The sequence below is a fragment of the Leopardus geoffroyi genome, chromosome D4 (assembly GCF_018350155.1).
Source record: "Leopardus geoffroyi isolate Oge1 chromosome D4, O.geoffroyi_Oge1_pat1.0, whole genome shotgun sequence".
Classification (NCBI taxonomy): Eukaryota; Metazoa; Chordata; class Mammalia; order Carnivora; family Felidae; genus Leopardus; species Leopardus geoffroyi.
Window position 1 is genome coordinate 80,616,511 of NC_059342.1, and position 17,338 is coordinate 80,633,848.

The 17,338-nt window shown below is 53.5% G+C and overlaps 1 protein-coding gene across 6 annotated transcripts in view; it reads left to right on the forward strand.

Annotated features, from left to right (window-relative positions):
* The window catches only part of GSN (gelsolin), a 53,803-nt gene that overhangs the window by 24,841 nt on the left and 11,624 nt on the right, over positions 1–17,338 (forward strand). For 4 of the 6 annotated variants that reach the window (XM_045469945.1, XM_045469946.1, XM_045469943.1 and 1 more), the window contains 8 exons: positions 2,844–3,048; positions 3,761–3,915; positions 9,926–10,087; positions 11,616–11,765; positions 12,942–13,031; positions 15,430–15,562; positions 16,833–16,921; positions 17,107–17,322. In XM_045469945.1, the coding sequence (XP_045325901.1) occupies positions 2,853–3,048; positions 3,761–3,915; positions 9,926–10,087; positions 11,616–11,765; positions 12,942–13,031; positions 15,430–15,562; positions 16,833–16,921; positions 17,107–17,322 (1,191 nt within the window). In that variant the 5' untranslated portion in view covers positions 2,844–2,852. Of the gene's footprint in view, positions 1–1,137; positions 1,377–1,439; positions 1,497–2,843; positions 3,049–3,760; positions 3,916–9,925; positions 10,088–11,615; positions 11,766–12,941; positions 13,032–15,429; positions 15,563–16,832; positions 16,922–17,106; positions 17,323–17,338 lie in introns of those variants that run through there. The other 2 variants (XM_045469942.1, XM_045469944.1) reach the window with 2 other exon arrangements.

The following is a 17,338-nucleotide window of genomic DNA, read 5'->3' on the forward strand; positions in this document are numbered from 1 at the left end:
GAAGGGAAGAGAATCTGGAGACAGAGAAGTGGGTCCAGCAGAGTTGGGGGAGGGAAGAGAGAGGGGTTGGTGGAGGTGGGAAGCAGGCCTGCGTGAGTCAGAATAGCACTTGTCTGAACCCAATGACTGGGTGCCTCTAGCGGGACAGTGAAGGGGTGGGAAGGGAGCCTGGGAGTGGGGAAGAGACTTGAATCCTTGCCTTCCCCGCCCCCAGGGGAGCCAGTAGATAAGACCTTAAAGTGAAAAAAGAACCCTCTGGGCCCCCTCCCCAAAAACCCATAAAACAAACAAACAAACCCTCAGAACCACCACCACCAAAGACAAGAACCAATAAGGGCTTGTTATTTAAGACGTGAACGTGAGCCCTGCAAGCATCAGCCAGCCCAGAGCGGGTAGATAGAAGTGGTTGTTTCTGGGGAGCAGTGAGTGGGGTTGACGGGGAACAACTTTGTACAAATAGGTGACTGTAGGTTGTGATAAAAAGAAACACTTTTTAAAAGAAGGAAAGAAGGGCGGTCTCACGTAGAGTAGCGTGTGCAATCTCAGGACTGGAGAGCTCTACCCAGCCCCCGGAGTCTTGCTTGCTCCCCGGTGCAGTGAAGGCAAGTCCCCTGCCCTCCTGCCCCCAGCTAGGCGCAGCTGCAGGCGGCCTAGGTGGGCCTCTCCCCCAGACTGCCTGGGTTCAAATCTGGGCTGTACCTTTTCCTAGTTGTGCGCAAGTTGCTTGACCACCCTGCACTCAGTTTTCCCCTCTGTAAAGTGGGGCTGTTCATAGGACCTGCTCTGTAAAAGATGTTGTGAGGTGCGGGCCTTCATATGTGTGGAAAGCGTTCACAAAATAAAAGTTCCTGTTATCGTTTTACTAGAGATGTTAGGGGCAGAGAGGGGAGGGGGCTCGTGTGGGGCACACAGAAGGCCGAGCTGGGTTCCCCGCCTTTGGTGCCTGCACGCACCCATGTAGTGTGCATTGCGTGGGCGCCTGCTGAATTCCCTGGGCCGGTTGCTTCGTTGCCGCCCCGGAGCAGGAGTGAAGGGGCAACCACGCCCGGTTGGGTCGGTCCAGGTTGAATCCCTCATGTCTCCAACCGCCCGGCCAAATCCCCGCCCCTCCGGGGCCCCGCGCCCTCCCTGAGGGGCGGTCCCGGCTTGAGTGGGAAGGGCAGGCGGCTATAAAGGGTCGGTGACCCGGGGATCGCGGCTGCGGGCTGGGGTCTTCTGCCGCCGTTGCTGCCATGGCGCCGCACCACTCCGTACCTGCGCTGCTCTGCGCGCTGGTCCTGGCGCTGTGCGCGCTGTCGCCGCTGGCTCGCGCGGCCACCGCGTCGCGGGGGGCGTCCCAGGCAAGGGCGTCCCAGGGGCGGGTGCCCGAGGCGCGGGTGAGTGCCCGGGGGGCCCGGGGCTCCCGGAGTAACTCTCTATTGTAAGTTCTTGCAGATACAGCGCTAGGAAAAGGGGAGTAATTCAGGTCTAGAATGGAAAAACTGTTTTGTTGCTTTGTAAGTATCTCTTGCTGCTTCCGGGGCTCCGGTGGAAGGGGGTGGGAGCCTCAGGGGGCCTGGCTGTTTCCCTCCCTAGAGGCTAACCTCACCTTGGCCGGATTTCTTGTTCCCCTCCTGACTGCTCCTTTTCCTGGTCTAATTTCTCTTTCTGTCTGCCTGATTTCTCTCCCCTCTTCTGATTTCTGATTTCATTTCAGATACCTCTTTCTTGTCTGATTTCTCTCTCCCTGTCCAGGATTTACCCCCCTCTTTCTTGTATGATCTCACTCCTGCCTGCTTATGCTCATTCCTATTATTTATTCTCCCTTCTCTGTTGTCTCTTCTGTCCTGTCTGGTTTCTCCTCCTCTCTCCTGTTTTCCCTTTGTGTTTCTCCACCCCTCTGCCTGAGTTCCCTCCATCTGGTTTCTCTTAGATCCGTCCTCCGGCCCGAGGTGACCTGTGCCTGCTGATTTCTGCCCTCCAGCTCCAGGCTAACCATCCTGCCTCTGCCCCATCTCTAGCCCCTGTGCATGTCTGATGTCCTTCCCCCGATCCTTGACCGCCTCCTCTCCAACAGGCTCCTGCAGACCCCGGCTGCGTCCTCTCCACCTTTTCCAAGAAATGGAATTTGGGGGTGGGACGTTGGGGGGGCAGGAGGGAGGAGGCAGACAGCGCAGGAGGCCACTTGGGCTCAGTCATCTAGGCCCTTCTTGGGAGGGTGATGGGGACATGGATGGGGTATGGGAAATCTTCCAAAGAGCAAAAGCAAAAGCAAAAGGCTGTGTGACCGTGGGCCACTACCCTCCCCCATTTGGGCCTCAATTTCCCTATCTGCAGAATGGGGTTGCATAATGAGCTCTCTGAGGACCCTTCTAGTTCTAGGAGCCACTGAGGTGTTGGAAGGGAACCCACTGAACCCCTGGGGACCCCCAGATTTACCCTTGCCATGTGAGGGGGTCTCCCTTACGTTCCAGAGCTTATGCTCTTGGGGCTTACAGCAGTTCCCTGTGCCGCTTCCTAGCTGGGGGTCCTTGGCAGAGTCACTTCACCTCTCCGTGCCTCAGCTGTCCCATCCAATTGGCACTAAGAAGGGAGGGGAGAAGAGAGGTAGAGCCCTCTGTCCCTGCATCACCGGTGAGCTGAGTAGGCGAGACAGACTCTGGTCAAGGACAGGGTTTGGAGCCTAAACTCCGCCCTGTTTGCTCGCTGGCTCACAGAGACTGGGGTAGACTCGCCTCAGGGGTGGGGAGATTCAGAGGCTCAAGTGAGATGCTCTTGGGGCTGGAAACCACCCTCCCTCGTGCCCCGGGGTCTCTCCCCACCGAGGCTCCTGCCCCCGCTCAGGCCACGCCTGTCTCTTGCAGCCCAGCAGCATGGTGGTGGAGCACCCCGAGTTCCTCAAGGCAGGGAAGGAGCCCGGCCTGCAGATCTGGCGTGTGGAGAAGTTCGACCTGGTGCCCGTGCCCCCCAACCTTTATGGAGACTTCTTCACAGGCGACGCCTATGTCATCCTGAAGACGGTGCAGCTGAGGAATGGCAACTTGCAGTATGACCTCCACTACTGGCTGGGTGAGGCCACCCCTTCCCCGTAAAGCACAGACCTTGAGGCACAGTCCCCCAGGAGGACTTAGTGACTGCTGAGCATCGAGCGTGTGCCTGCCCCTTGGCTAGACATTGCGGGTCTGGAAACACTAGAGCCCGCCTGCCCCCGTTCAGACCCCAGCTCTGCCCTTTGGCGGGCCACTCAGTGCCTCTGGAAAGGGCACACCCTACCTCCCGGGAGTGTCTTGAGGGTTAGACAGGTTACCGTGGCACTCAGAGCTGGGCTGACCTGGGGCCCCCGGACCCCCTCCACACTTCCCTGGTCCAGCTCCAGCCACACCCCGGTTTGCCCTGCAGAGTCAGGAGCCTGGAGCCCCTGCTCTGCTCCGGGACTCGGTAAGTCCCCCCATCTCCGCACCTCACTTTGTTAATCTGTGAACTGAGCCACTGCTCCCAGGCCTGACTTCATGTCTAGAGGTCTGAGAGGGAGTGCAGGGGAACGAGTGAGAGGTGAGTGTAGGAGGATGTGTCAGAGCTGAGAGGGCTCTTGGAGACTCGTGGAGTCCGGCCTCCCGCCGCCCCCTTATACAGATGGGTTAACTGAGGCCCAAAGAAGGTAGGGGCTTGCCCAGCTTCTGCAGCCAGGCCTGGACAGTGCCGGGGGCTCAGGACTCCTCCTCCTTGGGAGGCTGGGTCCACTTTCGGGAAGCCAGGCTCATGCTGCTCTGACGCCCCCTAGGCAATGAGTGCAGCCAGGATGAGAGCGGGGCAGCCGCCATCTTTACCGTGCAGCTGGACGACTACCTGAATGGTCGAGCCGTGCAGCACCGTGAGGTCCAGGGCTTCGAGTCAGCCACTTTCCTGGGCTACTTCAAGTCTGGCCTCAAGTACAAGGTAGGTCTGGGTGCCAGGGATGGATGCACCAATGGCAGAGCTTGCTCAGGCCCATCCATCTTTCAGCCTTGTAGGTTGGGGTGGCAGACAGGTCAGAGCTCAGCTTTTGGAGTTGGCTAGCCCTGGGTTTGAATCCTGGGCCTTCCTAGCTGTGTGACCTTAGACAAATTACACTCCCTCTCTGAGCTTCTGATTTCTTGGCTTAAAATGGAGAGAAGAAAATGTGTCACTTCACAGGATTGTCTTCCTTGCCCCAGCAGTGAGGGGTGGGCCATGGGTGGACATCCAGCCACTTGCTTCCCCAGGGCAAGGCCCAGTCCTGCTCCTGCACCTCTCAGTTCATAGGTCCTGCCAACAGAAGGCCCCATATTGGGTATTTGAAAGGGCAGCCTTGACTTCATTCCTCATTACGTTCATTAGAATCCTCTTTGACCTTGAACTCTGAAGAGTCTGAACCCACACAGCCCTTACCCCCAATCCTCGGCCAGGTGGGGCTGAGCAAAACCAAGCTAGGAGCCCTGAGAGGCTCTGCCCTGCTGTGCTGTGTGACAAGCAAGCCACTTGGCCTCTCCGAGCCTCCTTTCCTCTCTGGATGCATGAGAGCCAGTGGTACCTGCCCTTCAGGCCTGGAGACAGGGTTTGGTGAAGGGTGGCTGGGAAATACCGTGCACAGGGCTGGCACCTTGGAAGGGCTCAGGGAAAGGTGTGGTTTTACAAAGCCGGGGTTGTCTTCGGTCAGGATAGGGAGGGGATCACGAGCTTTGGTAGCCAGACAGGCCTTAATGTCAGAGTGCAAAAATCTTATTTTAAGGTAGGGAGGGAAACTGAGGCACAGAGCGGTTAAGCAACTGGCCCAGGGTCAACCAGCAAGTCAGTCCTAGAGGCAGGACCAGAGCCAAGATCTTCTGACTCCCAGCATTCTTTCCACTACACCAACCTGCCTCTCGTGAGCCAGGGTCTGTCACAGGGGTGAAGCCCTGTCTGTGCTGTTGATGTGCTGTGTGACCTTCAAGAAGTCACTGCCCCTGTCAGGGCCTTAGGGTCCCCTGTGCCAACTGGGTGGTATTTGGGGGTCTGAGCAGGAGTCTGCTCAGGTGAGGCGCAGGGGACTGGACAATGGGAAAGCACGCTGCGACCGAGATAGCAAAGAGTAGGGTGTGTTCTGGGAACAGGGACTCAGGCGGCCCCGGGCTGGGTGGAGCTAGGCTGGATGCCCCGGTGCCTATCCAGCGCCCCCTGTTGGCCAGTTTCTCCGTACCCACAGCTCCTCCTACTGAGCTGACCTGCTCCCCCTTCTTCCTATAGCCCTTTAGGAGGCTTTGGTACCTTAAAAAAGAGGTGAGAAGCTTGGGACCCAGACCCCGGAGCTGGAGAAGAACCAGGCCTTTTTGTAGTTCTTGGAACAGGAAGTGGAAAGAGCACTTGACCAGGAGTCAGGGAGATTGAGGTTCAGGCCCCAAGGCTACCCCCTCTAACTGCTGTGAGGCTTTGGGCTGGTCGCGTGCCTCTGGGTGTATGCTCTCGCACATTTATCAAGCCCTTGTAACAGCAGTGCCTGTTTGTTGTTGCTGTTGTGTGGACACAGCAGCTTAACTTCTGGACAAGGTTAGCAGCTTCCGCAGCTGGTAGGTGACGGAGCTGGGACTCAGTGTGAAGGGCCCAGCACAGAACTGGCTCACAGTGGACGCTCTGAACTCCCTGGTCCCTGATCTTAGTGCAGACGGGGCCTAGGAATCTGCATGTGTAGCAAGCATCCGCTACCCTCTGGTGCGTTTTCCAGGATGTTCTTGGACCATATTCTGCTGAATGCTCTGTGGGGTGAGTTCCTGGCCCGGCCCTGGATTTGGGACTTCAGTCCTGAAAGGCCCAGGCTCCTCCTGGTGGAAATGGGAGGTCCAAGGCCAGTCCTGTTTGCTGCCTTCTGCAAGTCCTCCAGCTGCCCCCGCACTTGGCAGGCCCAAGCTTCCTGGCCTGGAGCCCTCATCAATTATAGATCCCTAAGGAGCAGACTTTGTTACGCAAGACTTGTTCCTGTGAAAGCCTGCTCCTCAGAACCAGTTCTGTCCTCGGGGTGTGAGAAGGGGCACGGAGGGGACAGGAGGGCCTAGAAAGGGCTGTCATATGTCATAGGCCCTGGCCCCTCTGGTTCTGCAACCCCCCTACCCTGAAAAGTATTGCAATTTTCAGAATCTGGAGATCTCTCCTCCTCCTCCTCTGCCTCTCAGACAGAACCCTAGAGACCCCTCATGGCTGGGTGATTTGAAACCCTTTGTTCAAACAAAACTTGGGCTGGGCTGAGTCATAGAAGCCCCTGGCCCCACAGAATCAGTTGAGTCCTTCCTGGACTCCCTCCCATTTCTTAGATAAGTAACCTAGAGTTCAAGTGAGGGAGGGGACCAGCCCCAATCAGTACATTTTTCTTTGTCTTATAAACTGTTTGACATTGAAAAAAAATGTAAATCTGTATAGCTTTTTTTTTTCTTCTTCTGATTATAAGAGTAATACAAGCTTATTGAGAAATGTCAAACATTATAGAAAGACAGGTTTTAGAAAATATAAGTCCCCTGTGGTTTTACTTTTAGAGATATACACCAAATGATGGATAATACTTTTCACTCTATGTGTGAATGAATAGCCGTGTAGATTCATGTATACATAGAGAACTCTATCTATCATCTATATAGCATCACTTTGACTTGGAAAGTGACTTTTAGGACCATTTATCCTGTTGAATTTTGTTCAAATAATGTGATGCCAATCTCTGCCCACCGAATGACTAGGCCATAGAAAGCAATAATCACTTCTAAAGAGTATAGTGAAAATTTCCATCCCCTGCAGTTGTAGACCCACTAATGCCTTCCAAGATCTTGCTTTTATCTTTTTGTTAACGTTTCCAAGTCTAATTTCCTAGGATGGTAAGGTTAGAGGAGTTAATTAATCAGGAGATTCATGTCCACAATCATGAGACATCAAGCATTCTTTTCCTTTATAAATTCACGGAGAGTTTATTTATTGTTTTTAAAATGTTTGTTTATTTTTGAGAGAGAGAGAGGAAGAGAGAACGTGAGTGGGGGAGAGGCAGAGAGAGAGGATCCCAAGTGGGCTCTCCGCTGACAGCAGAGAGCCCGATGCAGGCCTCGAACTCACAAACCGTGAGATCATGACCTGAGCCAAAGTCGGATGCTTTAACCGACTGAGCCAGCCAGGTGCCCTCAAAGAGTTTATTGAAACCAAAATTTATGACCTAAAACAGCCCTTTTCCCTTTTATTTTATTATTTTTTTTAACATTTATTTATTTTTGAGAGAGAGGGAGAGAGTAGGGGAAGGGTAGAGAAACAGGGAGACAGAGAATCCCAAGCAGGCTCCATGCCACCAGTGCAGAACCTACTGTGGGGCTCGAACCCACAGACTGTGAGTTCATGACCTGAGCCAAAATCAGAGTCTGGACTCGCCATGCCACAGTCCTTTTCCTTTTTTAAAAAAATGTTTCTGTAAGTAAAAGGCACACTTGAACAAGTGAAATAGTTTGGAAACATAAAAAAGAATTAAGGGCCTTTCTCTTCCTCCACGTCCACATTTTCTTGTCTCTGAGGAATCCGTGGTAAAGGTTGGTGTGTCCTTTTAACACTTTCTGGAGAAGTTGTTCAGATCCACTGTCTCTGTGCCTCCAGCTGTACCGAGTCCTTGGGTCAGGGCTGTCCACGGACACTCAGGCGTTCCTGGGCTGGCAGACGGGCGAGGCTGGGTCCCTGGAGGACGAACTTGGGAGTAAAACCAGCACTGCCACTCACTAGCTGAGACCCTGGGCGCAGAGTTGAACCTCTTTGTGCCTCAGTTTTCTTGTCTCACCCTCTTGAAGTGGGGTAATGAGAGCCCCTACCTCAAGGGCTTGTTGTGAGGATTGAATTGCATGTCTGTAAAGCAGGTGCCTCAGCCCCCCTGGCATGGGCTCGCGGAGTGGCAGCCTCTGCGGTCATTACCGCGTGAACGTTGGGTTTGCATCTTTATCCTCAGCTGCCCTTCCTCACCTGCTCCCCAGCAAGAGGACCCTTGAAGCAGAGGAAGGAAAGGCTCCGTGAATCCCTCCCTGGTAGCCCTGCTCAGCCCAAGGGGATCCTCTTGAGAGGCCTCATGCTGGTACCAAGAAAGGACACCAGAGGGCGCTTCACTCACAACAACAAAACCCAGCTTGCTTCTTGAAGGCCTGTGCTCTGAGCAGTGGCTTGTTTCTGCCTCCGGTCCTGGGTGACCGTAGTTACCTTTGCTCTAAGAAAACCTGATTTGGGGTCAATAATGTTGGTATTTTAGACGTAGTCACACCTGGGTTTGAATCCCAGTTCTGACATTAACTAGCTGTGAGCTCTTGGGCAAGTCCCTTCACTTCTGGACTCTACTTTCCTCATCTGTAAGATGGGGTTGACTGACACCTTCCTCACAGAAGATGCAGGCAAGATGCCCAGCACAGGGGGCATGGCATTGTGATTTCAGACACACTTTTGATATTGCTTACTGTGTGTAGACATAGTAAGAGCCCAGTTGAAACTCACTCCCTTTGTCCACCTGCCCTCGTGGAGTCTGTGCAGCAAGTCAGACCTCAAAGGGTCAAATCAGACACCTCAAAGGGAGGTGGCGGAGAGGGGCCACATTGCTGGCCGGCCTTAGTGGGAGCCCTTCTCGTTCCACCCCGTGACACGTGGAGCCAGGCTGGGAACAGGAGGCGGGGTTTCAAGCCTTAGCGTTGCCACACATGAGCTGACTGCCCTTGAGTCAGTCGCTTCACAGCTTTGGGCTTCAGTTTACCGCGAGTGAAATAGGAAGCCCTCTTAAGGACCTTCTCGACTCTGACTTGTCATCCTGGGGGTAGGGACTGCTCACGAGAAAGCCAGCGATTTTCCTTGGCATTTCCTGAGCCAAGGGCTGTTCTGACCGCTGTAGGGCAGCCTTTCTGAAGGCCCCTTCCCTGGGACTTGGTGATGACTGCAGAGGGTGGCAGAATAGGGACTTACGTCCTCATTTCAGAAAGGAGAGGACTGGGGCGCCTGGGTGGCGCAGTCGGTTAAGCGTCCGACTTCAGCCAGGTCACGATCTCGCCGTCCGTGAGTTCGAGCCCTGCGTCGGGCTCTGTGCTGACGGCTCGGAGCCCGGAGCCTGTTTCCGATTCTGTGTCTCCCTCTCTCTCTGCCCCTCCCCAGTTCATGCTCTGTCTCTCTCTGTCCCAAAAATAAATAAACGTTGAAAAAAAAAAATTAAAAAAAAAAAAAAAAAAAGAAAGGAGAGGACTGAGGCTCAGAGAGGGATAGAGACTTACCCAGAGTCACCCAGCACTGTTGTGGCAGGGCAAGGACTTGACCCTGAGGTTGTACTTTACCCACAACTGTCTCTGAAGGCATAGCCAGGGGTTCCTTCTGTAGATGGAGGGAGAACTGGGTGTGCGTCGGGAGCCATCTTCCTGGAGAGCCTTGAAGGACGGGAAAGCTTGGGGTTAGCATTTCTCAAAATGTTTTGCAGAACACTTGAGCTGTAGGCAGGATGTGGTAGAGAAGGCAGTTCTTGATTCCATAAGGTAGGGAAACACCGTATAAAGCAAAAGGGAAACCTATTTATTTACTCTGGGACTTCTCAGAGCCTTTATTATGCTGATGTGCATTGTGTAAGGCAGTAAGAAGCTCATTCCCTGAGCTTCTTTGATCATGGAACCCTTTCCTTGCAGAATAACTTGGAAGACCAAAGTTCCTTAGAACATCCCTTAGGAAATGCAGTTCCTCAGTGTTTTGAGAAAGGAATGTCTGTAGCTTTTTGGTCCAGGCAAGTGACCCCCGGGGGTCTTTGTTAGCAGAGTGAGTATGAGATTCAGAGGGGTGGCAGTAAGCAGAATCTGACCAGGGAATCTGCTGGAAGGCTACTGGTCGATAGGCCAGAATCTCCTTCATTTCACCCCTCTCCCCTGCCCCCATATCTGCTTCCCTGGACCCTTTGCCCTGGACTGACAGTGTCTCCTTGACCCAACAGAAAGGAGGCGTGGCATCAGGATTCAAACACGTGGTGCCCAATGAGGTGGTGGTGCAGAGACTCTTCCAGGTCAAAGGGCGGCGTGTGGTCCGTGCCACCGAGGTGCCTGTGTCCTGGGAGAGCTTCAACAATGGCGACTGCTTCATCTTGGACCTGGGCAACGTGAGTCCTGCCCTGCCCTTTCCCAGGGGCCACTGAGATGCTTCTGGCCTGGCCAGGCCTGACTCTGGGGAGGTGGACGCACTGATGCGAACGCGGACAAAGACATGGGAAGGGCAGGCCCCAGGGACATCAGCTCCTGCGTTCACACGTGTTCTGTGCGCGAGTCAGACACACCTGCAGGGACTCGAGTACAGATGTGCCCAGCACGCATAGACTCGCGTGTGTAGACCCAAGCCCACCACACACAGGCGCACAGACCTCGTGCACAGCATCCTCCAGCTTTGATTGACATACGGGTTCCCTGATGTCTTGCGTTCACACGCCCATTTCACGTACCTCTTGACATATGGTCACTTACAAATGCAGGCACGTGCGAAAACTGTCGGCTCTTGCCCACCAGGCCTGGGCACGCCCCGTGATGAGTGCCTACACACATCGACTTGGGTGTGTGTCACACGTGTAGTTGTACACGCACACCTGCATATGGCCACGTGTGCGGGATGCACTTACCCCAGCCCGGTTTACACATGTGGGATGCTGTGTACACGTTCCTGACACCCGTGTGCACTCAGACCTGCAAGTGGGCGTGGCCAGACATTCTACCCCGACCTCCTAGGTACACGTGCTGTAATGTCCATGCAAGTGTTGGGAGATACATTTTGTGTAAGCTTTTTATTAGAGCCTAATAGGTACACAAAAGTGTGTGCGAATCCTGAGTGCACAGCTCGGTGGGTGTCTCGAAGTGAATACACCTGTGTAACCGACACCCAGATTAAGAAACAGAACATCATCAACCCGTAGAAGGGCCCTCCTGTGCTCTTCCGGTCCCTTCAATCCCGCGGGTAGCCATCATCCTGAACTCTCTGGAATTACGTGGTTCCAGTAGTTTCTGAACTTTGCGTGCATGGAATCATTCTTTCTTGCGTCCGCTGCCTTTTGATCAACACTCCATTTCTGAGATCCGTCCATATGGCATTTGGTTATAGATGGTTCATTCTCCTTGCTGTGTAAGATTTAACTGGGCTGATGTGCCCCAGTAACGCTTTTATTATTTATGTTTCTGGTCGTTTCTGGTTTGAGGCTACTGCAGGTTGTGCTCCCCAGAGTGTTCTCGCACAGGCCGTTCGGTGCACACGCAAATGCCCTTCTGTTGGGCGTACCTCTGGAAAAGGTACTGCGGGGTCATGGGATAGCAGTCTGCGGAGCTTTGGTAGCCAAAGCCAAATGGTTTTCCAAGGCGGTTGTGCCAATTCCTGCTCCCGCCGGCAGGCAGACGGGTTTATACACGTTGTATGTGTAGTTGAACCTGTGAGAAAGCACATATTCCAAGCTGCACACTCACATATCGTGGTGCACACGGGTCGCGCCCAGTGTGCCCGGCCGTGTGCCCGGCCGTGCTCCAGCGGCTGCATCTGGGCACGCAGAGAACGAGGTGAGCTTACACACGCCCCACAGTCTCCTCCGTGTCATTGGGCCGGGCTTAAGTGAAGGCTGGGGCACTGCCTGACACAGGGTCCCCGTCTCACAGGACATCTACCAGTGGTGTGGCTCCAACAGCAACCGATTCGAGAGGCTGAAGGCCACGCAGGTGTCCAAGGGCATCCGGGACAACGAGCGGAGTGGCCGGGCTCGAGTGCATGTGTCGGAGGAGGGTGCTGAGCCCGAGGCGATGCTCCAGGTACCCATGGCCACATCCCAGGGGTGCGGGGTGGGGCCGAGCATAGAGGCGGGATGCTCATTCTTTCCCCTCCATTGGTTAGGCAGTTGTGAGGTGAATTTGTTTTTCCACTGAGCTGGAACTCGTCGGGAAGTGGGGAAGAGCAACTTCCCTGACAAATCCCAGACTCTCCTGAGAGGTGGGGCTGGAATCCCAGGGCCTGGTGCATGCTGGGGTTGTGAGCCACACCCTCTCGCTGGGAGGGCCAGGTCTTTCCAGGGAGCTGAGGAGGAGGGTGGTGGCGGTGAGAACAATCCCCGTGCTGGAGCCTGATCAGAAAGAGACAACTGACCCAAGCCCCTCTCTCCTCTTCTGATCATTCCTAGTGACTTATGGTCCATTTAGGCAACTGCAGGATGGCTTTGCCAGCCATCGTGCTTTGAGGACGTGTCAATGGAGGCAGAGTTGACCAGGATGAGGAGGAGACCATGAGCTCTGTTCCATGCCTTTTGCTTCCTACTTGTCTGAGGGCATTTGAGTTCCAGTTTTTGGGAAGAGTAGAAGATAATTGTTATGGGGAGGAGCCTGGATACCAACTATGGCTTGGAAGGGGCTGTAGCTGGGGCTGCTGAGTCTGGTGGTGTAGCCCAGACGGAGGAGTAAAAATAGACCGAGAAGTCACAGGGATACAGGTTCAAATTCTGAATTAGCTACCTCATAGCTGTGCGTACAAGTTACCCCATCTCTCTGGACTTCAGCTGCCTCTTCTATAAAATGAGAGCGATAATCTGTGCCTCCTAGCATGGGTGTGGGGATTAAGTGGGATCATTTGAAGGCATGTGGTGGAAGGTGTTTGCCATTCTTAGAGAGCCGGGGAGGAAATGGTAGAATAAATGTCTGAAGGACTGTCCTGAGGCGGAGGAGTGGGGTGTTCTCACGGAACTCCTGCAGACAGGGCAACAGGGAGGGAAGGACTTGCCAGGCAGTTCTGGTTGAGATCCGCACACCAGAGACATAGGAAGAGATACAGGACGTCCTCAGAGGAGGCTCTACCCTAAGTGGAGGGTCCCTGTGGATGCCCGAGTGGTCCTTGCCTGCCGGGAGAGGGAGCTCTCTCAGGAACCCAAGCCCCTCGCTGCGGGAGAGGGCTGCCAGGAGCTCACGGCCACCCTTTCTTCCGTGTCTCATCTCCTACAGGTGCTGGGCCCTAAGCCGACCCTGCCTGCAGGTGCAGAGGACACAGCCAAGGAGGATGCAGCCAACCGCAAGCTGGCCAAGCTCTACAAGGTAAGTCTCAGCTGCTCTGTTCCCTGCGTGTGGGGTCAGGATGGGGAAGCAGCTCCTGGCCGTGGGACCCTGAGCAAAACGCCCTCCGTCAGGGGCTCGGCTTCCGCACGTCTCCGGTGGGTGCCCATCTACTCCCTTTGCCTTCCTGCACCGAGAATAAGAGAATTTGATCAACCGTGGACACACTTACGTCCTGCTCTTCTGTGGGGTCTTGGGCAACACATATCCCTTCTCTGGGTCTCAGTTTCCTCATCTGTCAGGTAGGGAGAAGGGTGGTAAGGTCAACTTTGCAGGATTTCTAGGGAGTCCACAGAGAAAACTGGGGGGAAAATGTTTTAGGAAAATACTTGGGAAAATACTACAGAAATGGCCGCACATGTGTGTGTAGTTATTTCATTTAGAATTTGTTTCTTGTGATTTTTTTATATGTATGTATTTTTTATTTTAGAGAAAGAGAGAGAGTTCACATGAGTCGGGGAGAGGGGCAGAGGGAGAGAGAGAGAATCTTTAGTAGGCTGCATGCTCAGCACAGAGCTCGACGCAGGGCTCGATCCCACCACCCGGGATCATGACCTGAACCCAAACCAAGAGTCGGACGCTCCACTGACTGAACCACCCAGGCCCCCCTGTATTTTGTGATTTTTAAAACTCAGGCTGATCTTGAGCTAAGGAACTCTGGCTTCAGGGCAAGAACTCTGGGGGAAAGCCCAGCCTACGCCATGATGCTCATGTTGTGCCCTCAGCTTATTTTGGTAAAAGAACAACAAAATGGGGTGCAGATTCCTATCACCTTCGAAGAATAACCACACTGATTTTTACTCTGATTATAAAGTAATGTATGTTCATTGAAAAAAGTAGCAGTACTCCAGAACATAAAAAGAAATGCAATTCCACTGGTTTAAGATAAGTACCATTTTTAAAATGTTTTAATTATAAAAGTAACAATACTCAAGTTTTAAAAAAATCAGCCTCTCCTGCACCCTTTTTAAGGTTACCATGGTTACACGGTGACCGTTTTAGTGAAAGAAAGTCCAGATTACATCTTTTTGTATCTAATTACACACTTTTCCATCTCTATTTGATATAAATGGATCCAAATTATTCACGCTTTCCTGTGACCTTCTTCTTCCCTCTCAGCGTGGTCAGGAATATCTTTCTACAACCGAAATCTAGATGCCCTTGGGTAGTGGCTCTGTTGTGTGCTATTTTATGAAGGTTAAGAATTTCAACAGACCCCCTAAGTGATGGGTGTTAGGATGTGTCCACCTTTCCTGATTGCAGACGGTCCCTCTTTGTACACTTGTACTGAGTATGGCCTTAGAACAAATTCCCAGACGTGGATTATTAGGTCAAAGCCTCAAGACGAAGTCAGTGATTGAAAATACCAGTTCCGGAGTCAGATCGCGTGGCTTTGAATCCCGGGTCTGCCTTCTAGCTGTGTAGTTACTTAGCCTCTGTGTTCTGGTGTCCTTGTGAATAAAATGGGGATATTAGTAGAGGTTTCACAGGGCTGTTGGAAGGATTAAAGGAGTTCTAAAATGACATAAGTTATTAAATTATACAAATTGTTCAGAGCAGTGCCTGGTGGGTAGGAAGCACTCAGTAAGGATAGAACATTTGTTCCTTAAGGTTCTGAATAGCATATTACTAAACAGCACTCTGGAAGGGCTCCCGAATTACCCTCACCATGAGTCCAAAAGTACCTGCTTACCCAGAACTTTGTCAACACGGGGTATTGCCAATTTTGTCTTTGAGTTTTGGCTAGTGTGGTACACTTTGATGAATTTAGTGAAAAATTTTTATTTTGAAATAAATTTAGGGTGTACAGAAGAATTGCAAAGAAAGGATAGAGGGTTCCCACATTCCCTTTAACCAGCGTCTCCTTAACATCTTAACATAACCAGAGACGTTTGTCAAAACTAAGAAATTCACACTGGTTCGGTCCCGTTAACTAAACTACAGACTTTCTTCAGGTTTCCCCCATTTCTCATTTCCGATTCCAATCCGGGATACCACATTTCATCCACATCCACATCTTTTATTTCCTTTTTGGTTTGTTTGTTTTCTACTAATGAGATTGACTGTCTCCTCGGCCAGTTATACAGTTCTTCTCCCATGCCACCTGCGTGCCTGAATTTTACATCCCCCCCCCCCCTTCCCTTCCGTGTGCAGTTTCTATGTTACATGTGGGTGTAGGTTACAGATGTGGTTGTGGCAAAGCAGGATGTGCCTCAGATCTTGGGGACACAAGTCCGGGTGTTACTCTGGGGTGTCATGGGGGGGAGGGGGCAGTTGGGATGTAGACCGACCAGTGTGTCAGCTGGGGGGGCGCCACCTGGGAAGGCCCAAGCGGTGGGAGTCGCTCACGTTCCGGACCTCCTGTCCCTGGTCCCCTCAGGTCTCCAATGGCGCGGGCACCATGTCGGTCTCCCTTGTGGCTGATGAGAACCCCTTCGCCCAGGGGGCTTTGAGGTCAGAGGACTGCTTCATCCTGGACCATGGCAGAGATGGGAAAATCTTTGTCTGGAAAGGTATGGGGGACGGGGAAAGGGTTGCTAACCAACTCCCAGCCCCTTGGGTGGGAGGTCCCGCGGCCCTGGCAGGGCAGGGTCTGTGGTGCAGGCACCCTGGGGCATGGTAGGCTCCTGAATAGAAAATGAATCTTGTTCTGAAGCCCTGGCTTTGCGACTGACTTGCTCTGTGATCTTGGGCACTTCACTCACCCTCTCTGGGCCTCTGATTTCCCATTTGGGCTAAAACCAGTGTTTCCCGCATATGTTCTAAAACCAGTTCTCTCAGAGGTTAATTGGCATCATGTAAAAAAAAAAAAAAAGTACAGGTCTGTGGTCAGATAAGTTTATGGGCAACACTAGGTTGAATAATGTCACCAGGCTTGTTTACTGCAGGACTTTGAAGAGCCTTTAGCCTGCTAATGTATGTTGGTTGGGGCTTTTCATGAAGGTGATCTGGCTTCTGTTTAGGAAACGCTGTGCTAGGGGACTGATGGTGAGAGGCTCCTGGAAAACATTGGCCCAGATGCTTCTGAGAGGGCCCCTCGGCATCTTCCTCCAGTGTTCTCTTAGTCCAGAGGAAGAGGGCAGAAGGGGGAGGGAGGCAATAGGTACACAGAGAAGGGCAGAGAGGGAGAGAGAGACTGAGCACTCAGGGCTGTCGTCATCGTCATTATCATCTGGGCCCCTCAGCCTTGCCAATAAGAAGGCTGGGAACTGTGGGCTGGCACGTGCTGGCCAGGAGCCGTGCAGGCATGGGGAGGCTCTCCGGGTTGGGGCAGACTTCAGATGGTGGGGAGGGAGGGGGCCCCCGTGGTGGACACATGGCCTAGGGGAGAGAAGGGGGCTCGAGGGTATGGGGCATAGGCTACAGAGTTGAAGGGGCAGAGTCTGAGTCGCGGCTTTCCCACTTGCTGTGTGGCCTTGGTCAAGTCACCTGACTTCTCTAAAACCCCGGTTTCCTTACATGTAAATGGGGCATGATAATAATGACCTTTATCACAAATGGCCGTTGTGTGGATTAAACGAACGCAGCTGTGTACATTTCAGAGCACAAAATACACGCTCAGTAAACGGACCAAAACGGTTGTTACAGTGACTGTTGTCAGCCAGGACCCCCAGCTGGAATCCCAGGAGTTCTAGGAGCGGTCATCTCGGGGGGTCTCTGGCCTTGGCTGTCCACAGCCTAAGAGGAATAGGGAGGGAGGTTCACCTGCTGCTTCCCCTGGACTATTGGACATTAGGGCACAGCACTCACCCCGGGCCCCTCACCCCCTCCATCTGCCGACAGGCAAGCAGGCCAACATGGAGGAGAGGAAGGCCGCCCTCAAAACGGCCTCCGACTTCATCTCCAAGATGGACTACCCCAGGCAGACCCAGGTGAGCTAGAGCCGGACAGCACAGTGAGGATGGGTCCATTTTGGGTGGGGAAGGGCCGGGGTCGGGTAGGTGTCCCACCCCAGTGTGCGCTGGGTGTCTGAGTCTCCCCCGAGGACCTATTGGGCGGCCCCTGTCCTCCGGGCACCTGAGCCCAGCCACAGCCTGCTCTTCCTTCCCCTTTCCAGGTCTCTGTCCTTCCCGAGGGTGGTGAGACCCCGCTGTTCAAGCAGTTCTTCAAGAACTGGCGGGACCCAGACCAGACGGACGGCCCAGGCTTGACCTACCTCTCCAGCCACATTGCCAACGTGGAGCGCGTGCCCTTCGATGCTGCCACCCTGCACACTTCCACTGCCATGGCGGCCCAGCACGGCATGGATGACGATGGCAGGGGCCAGAAACAGGTGCCTGGGGGCGGGG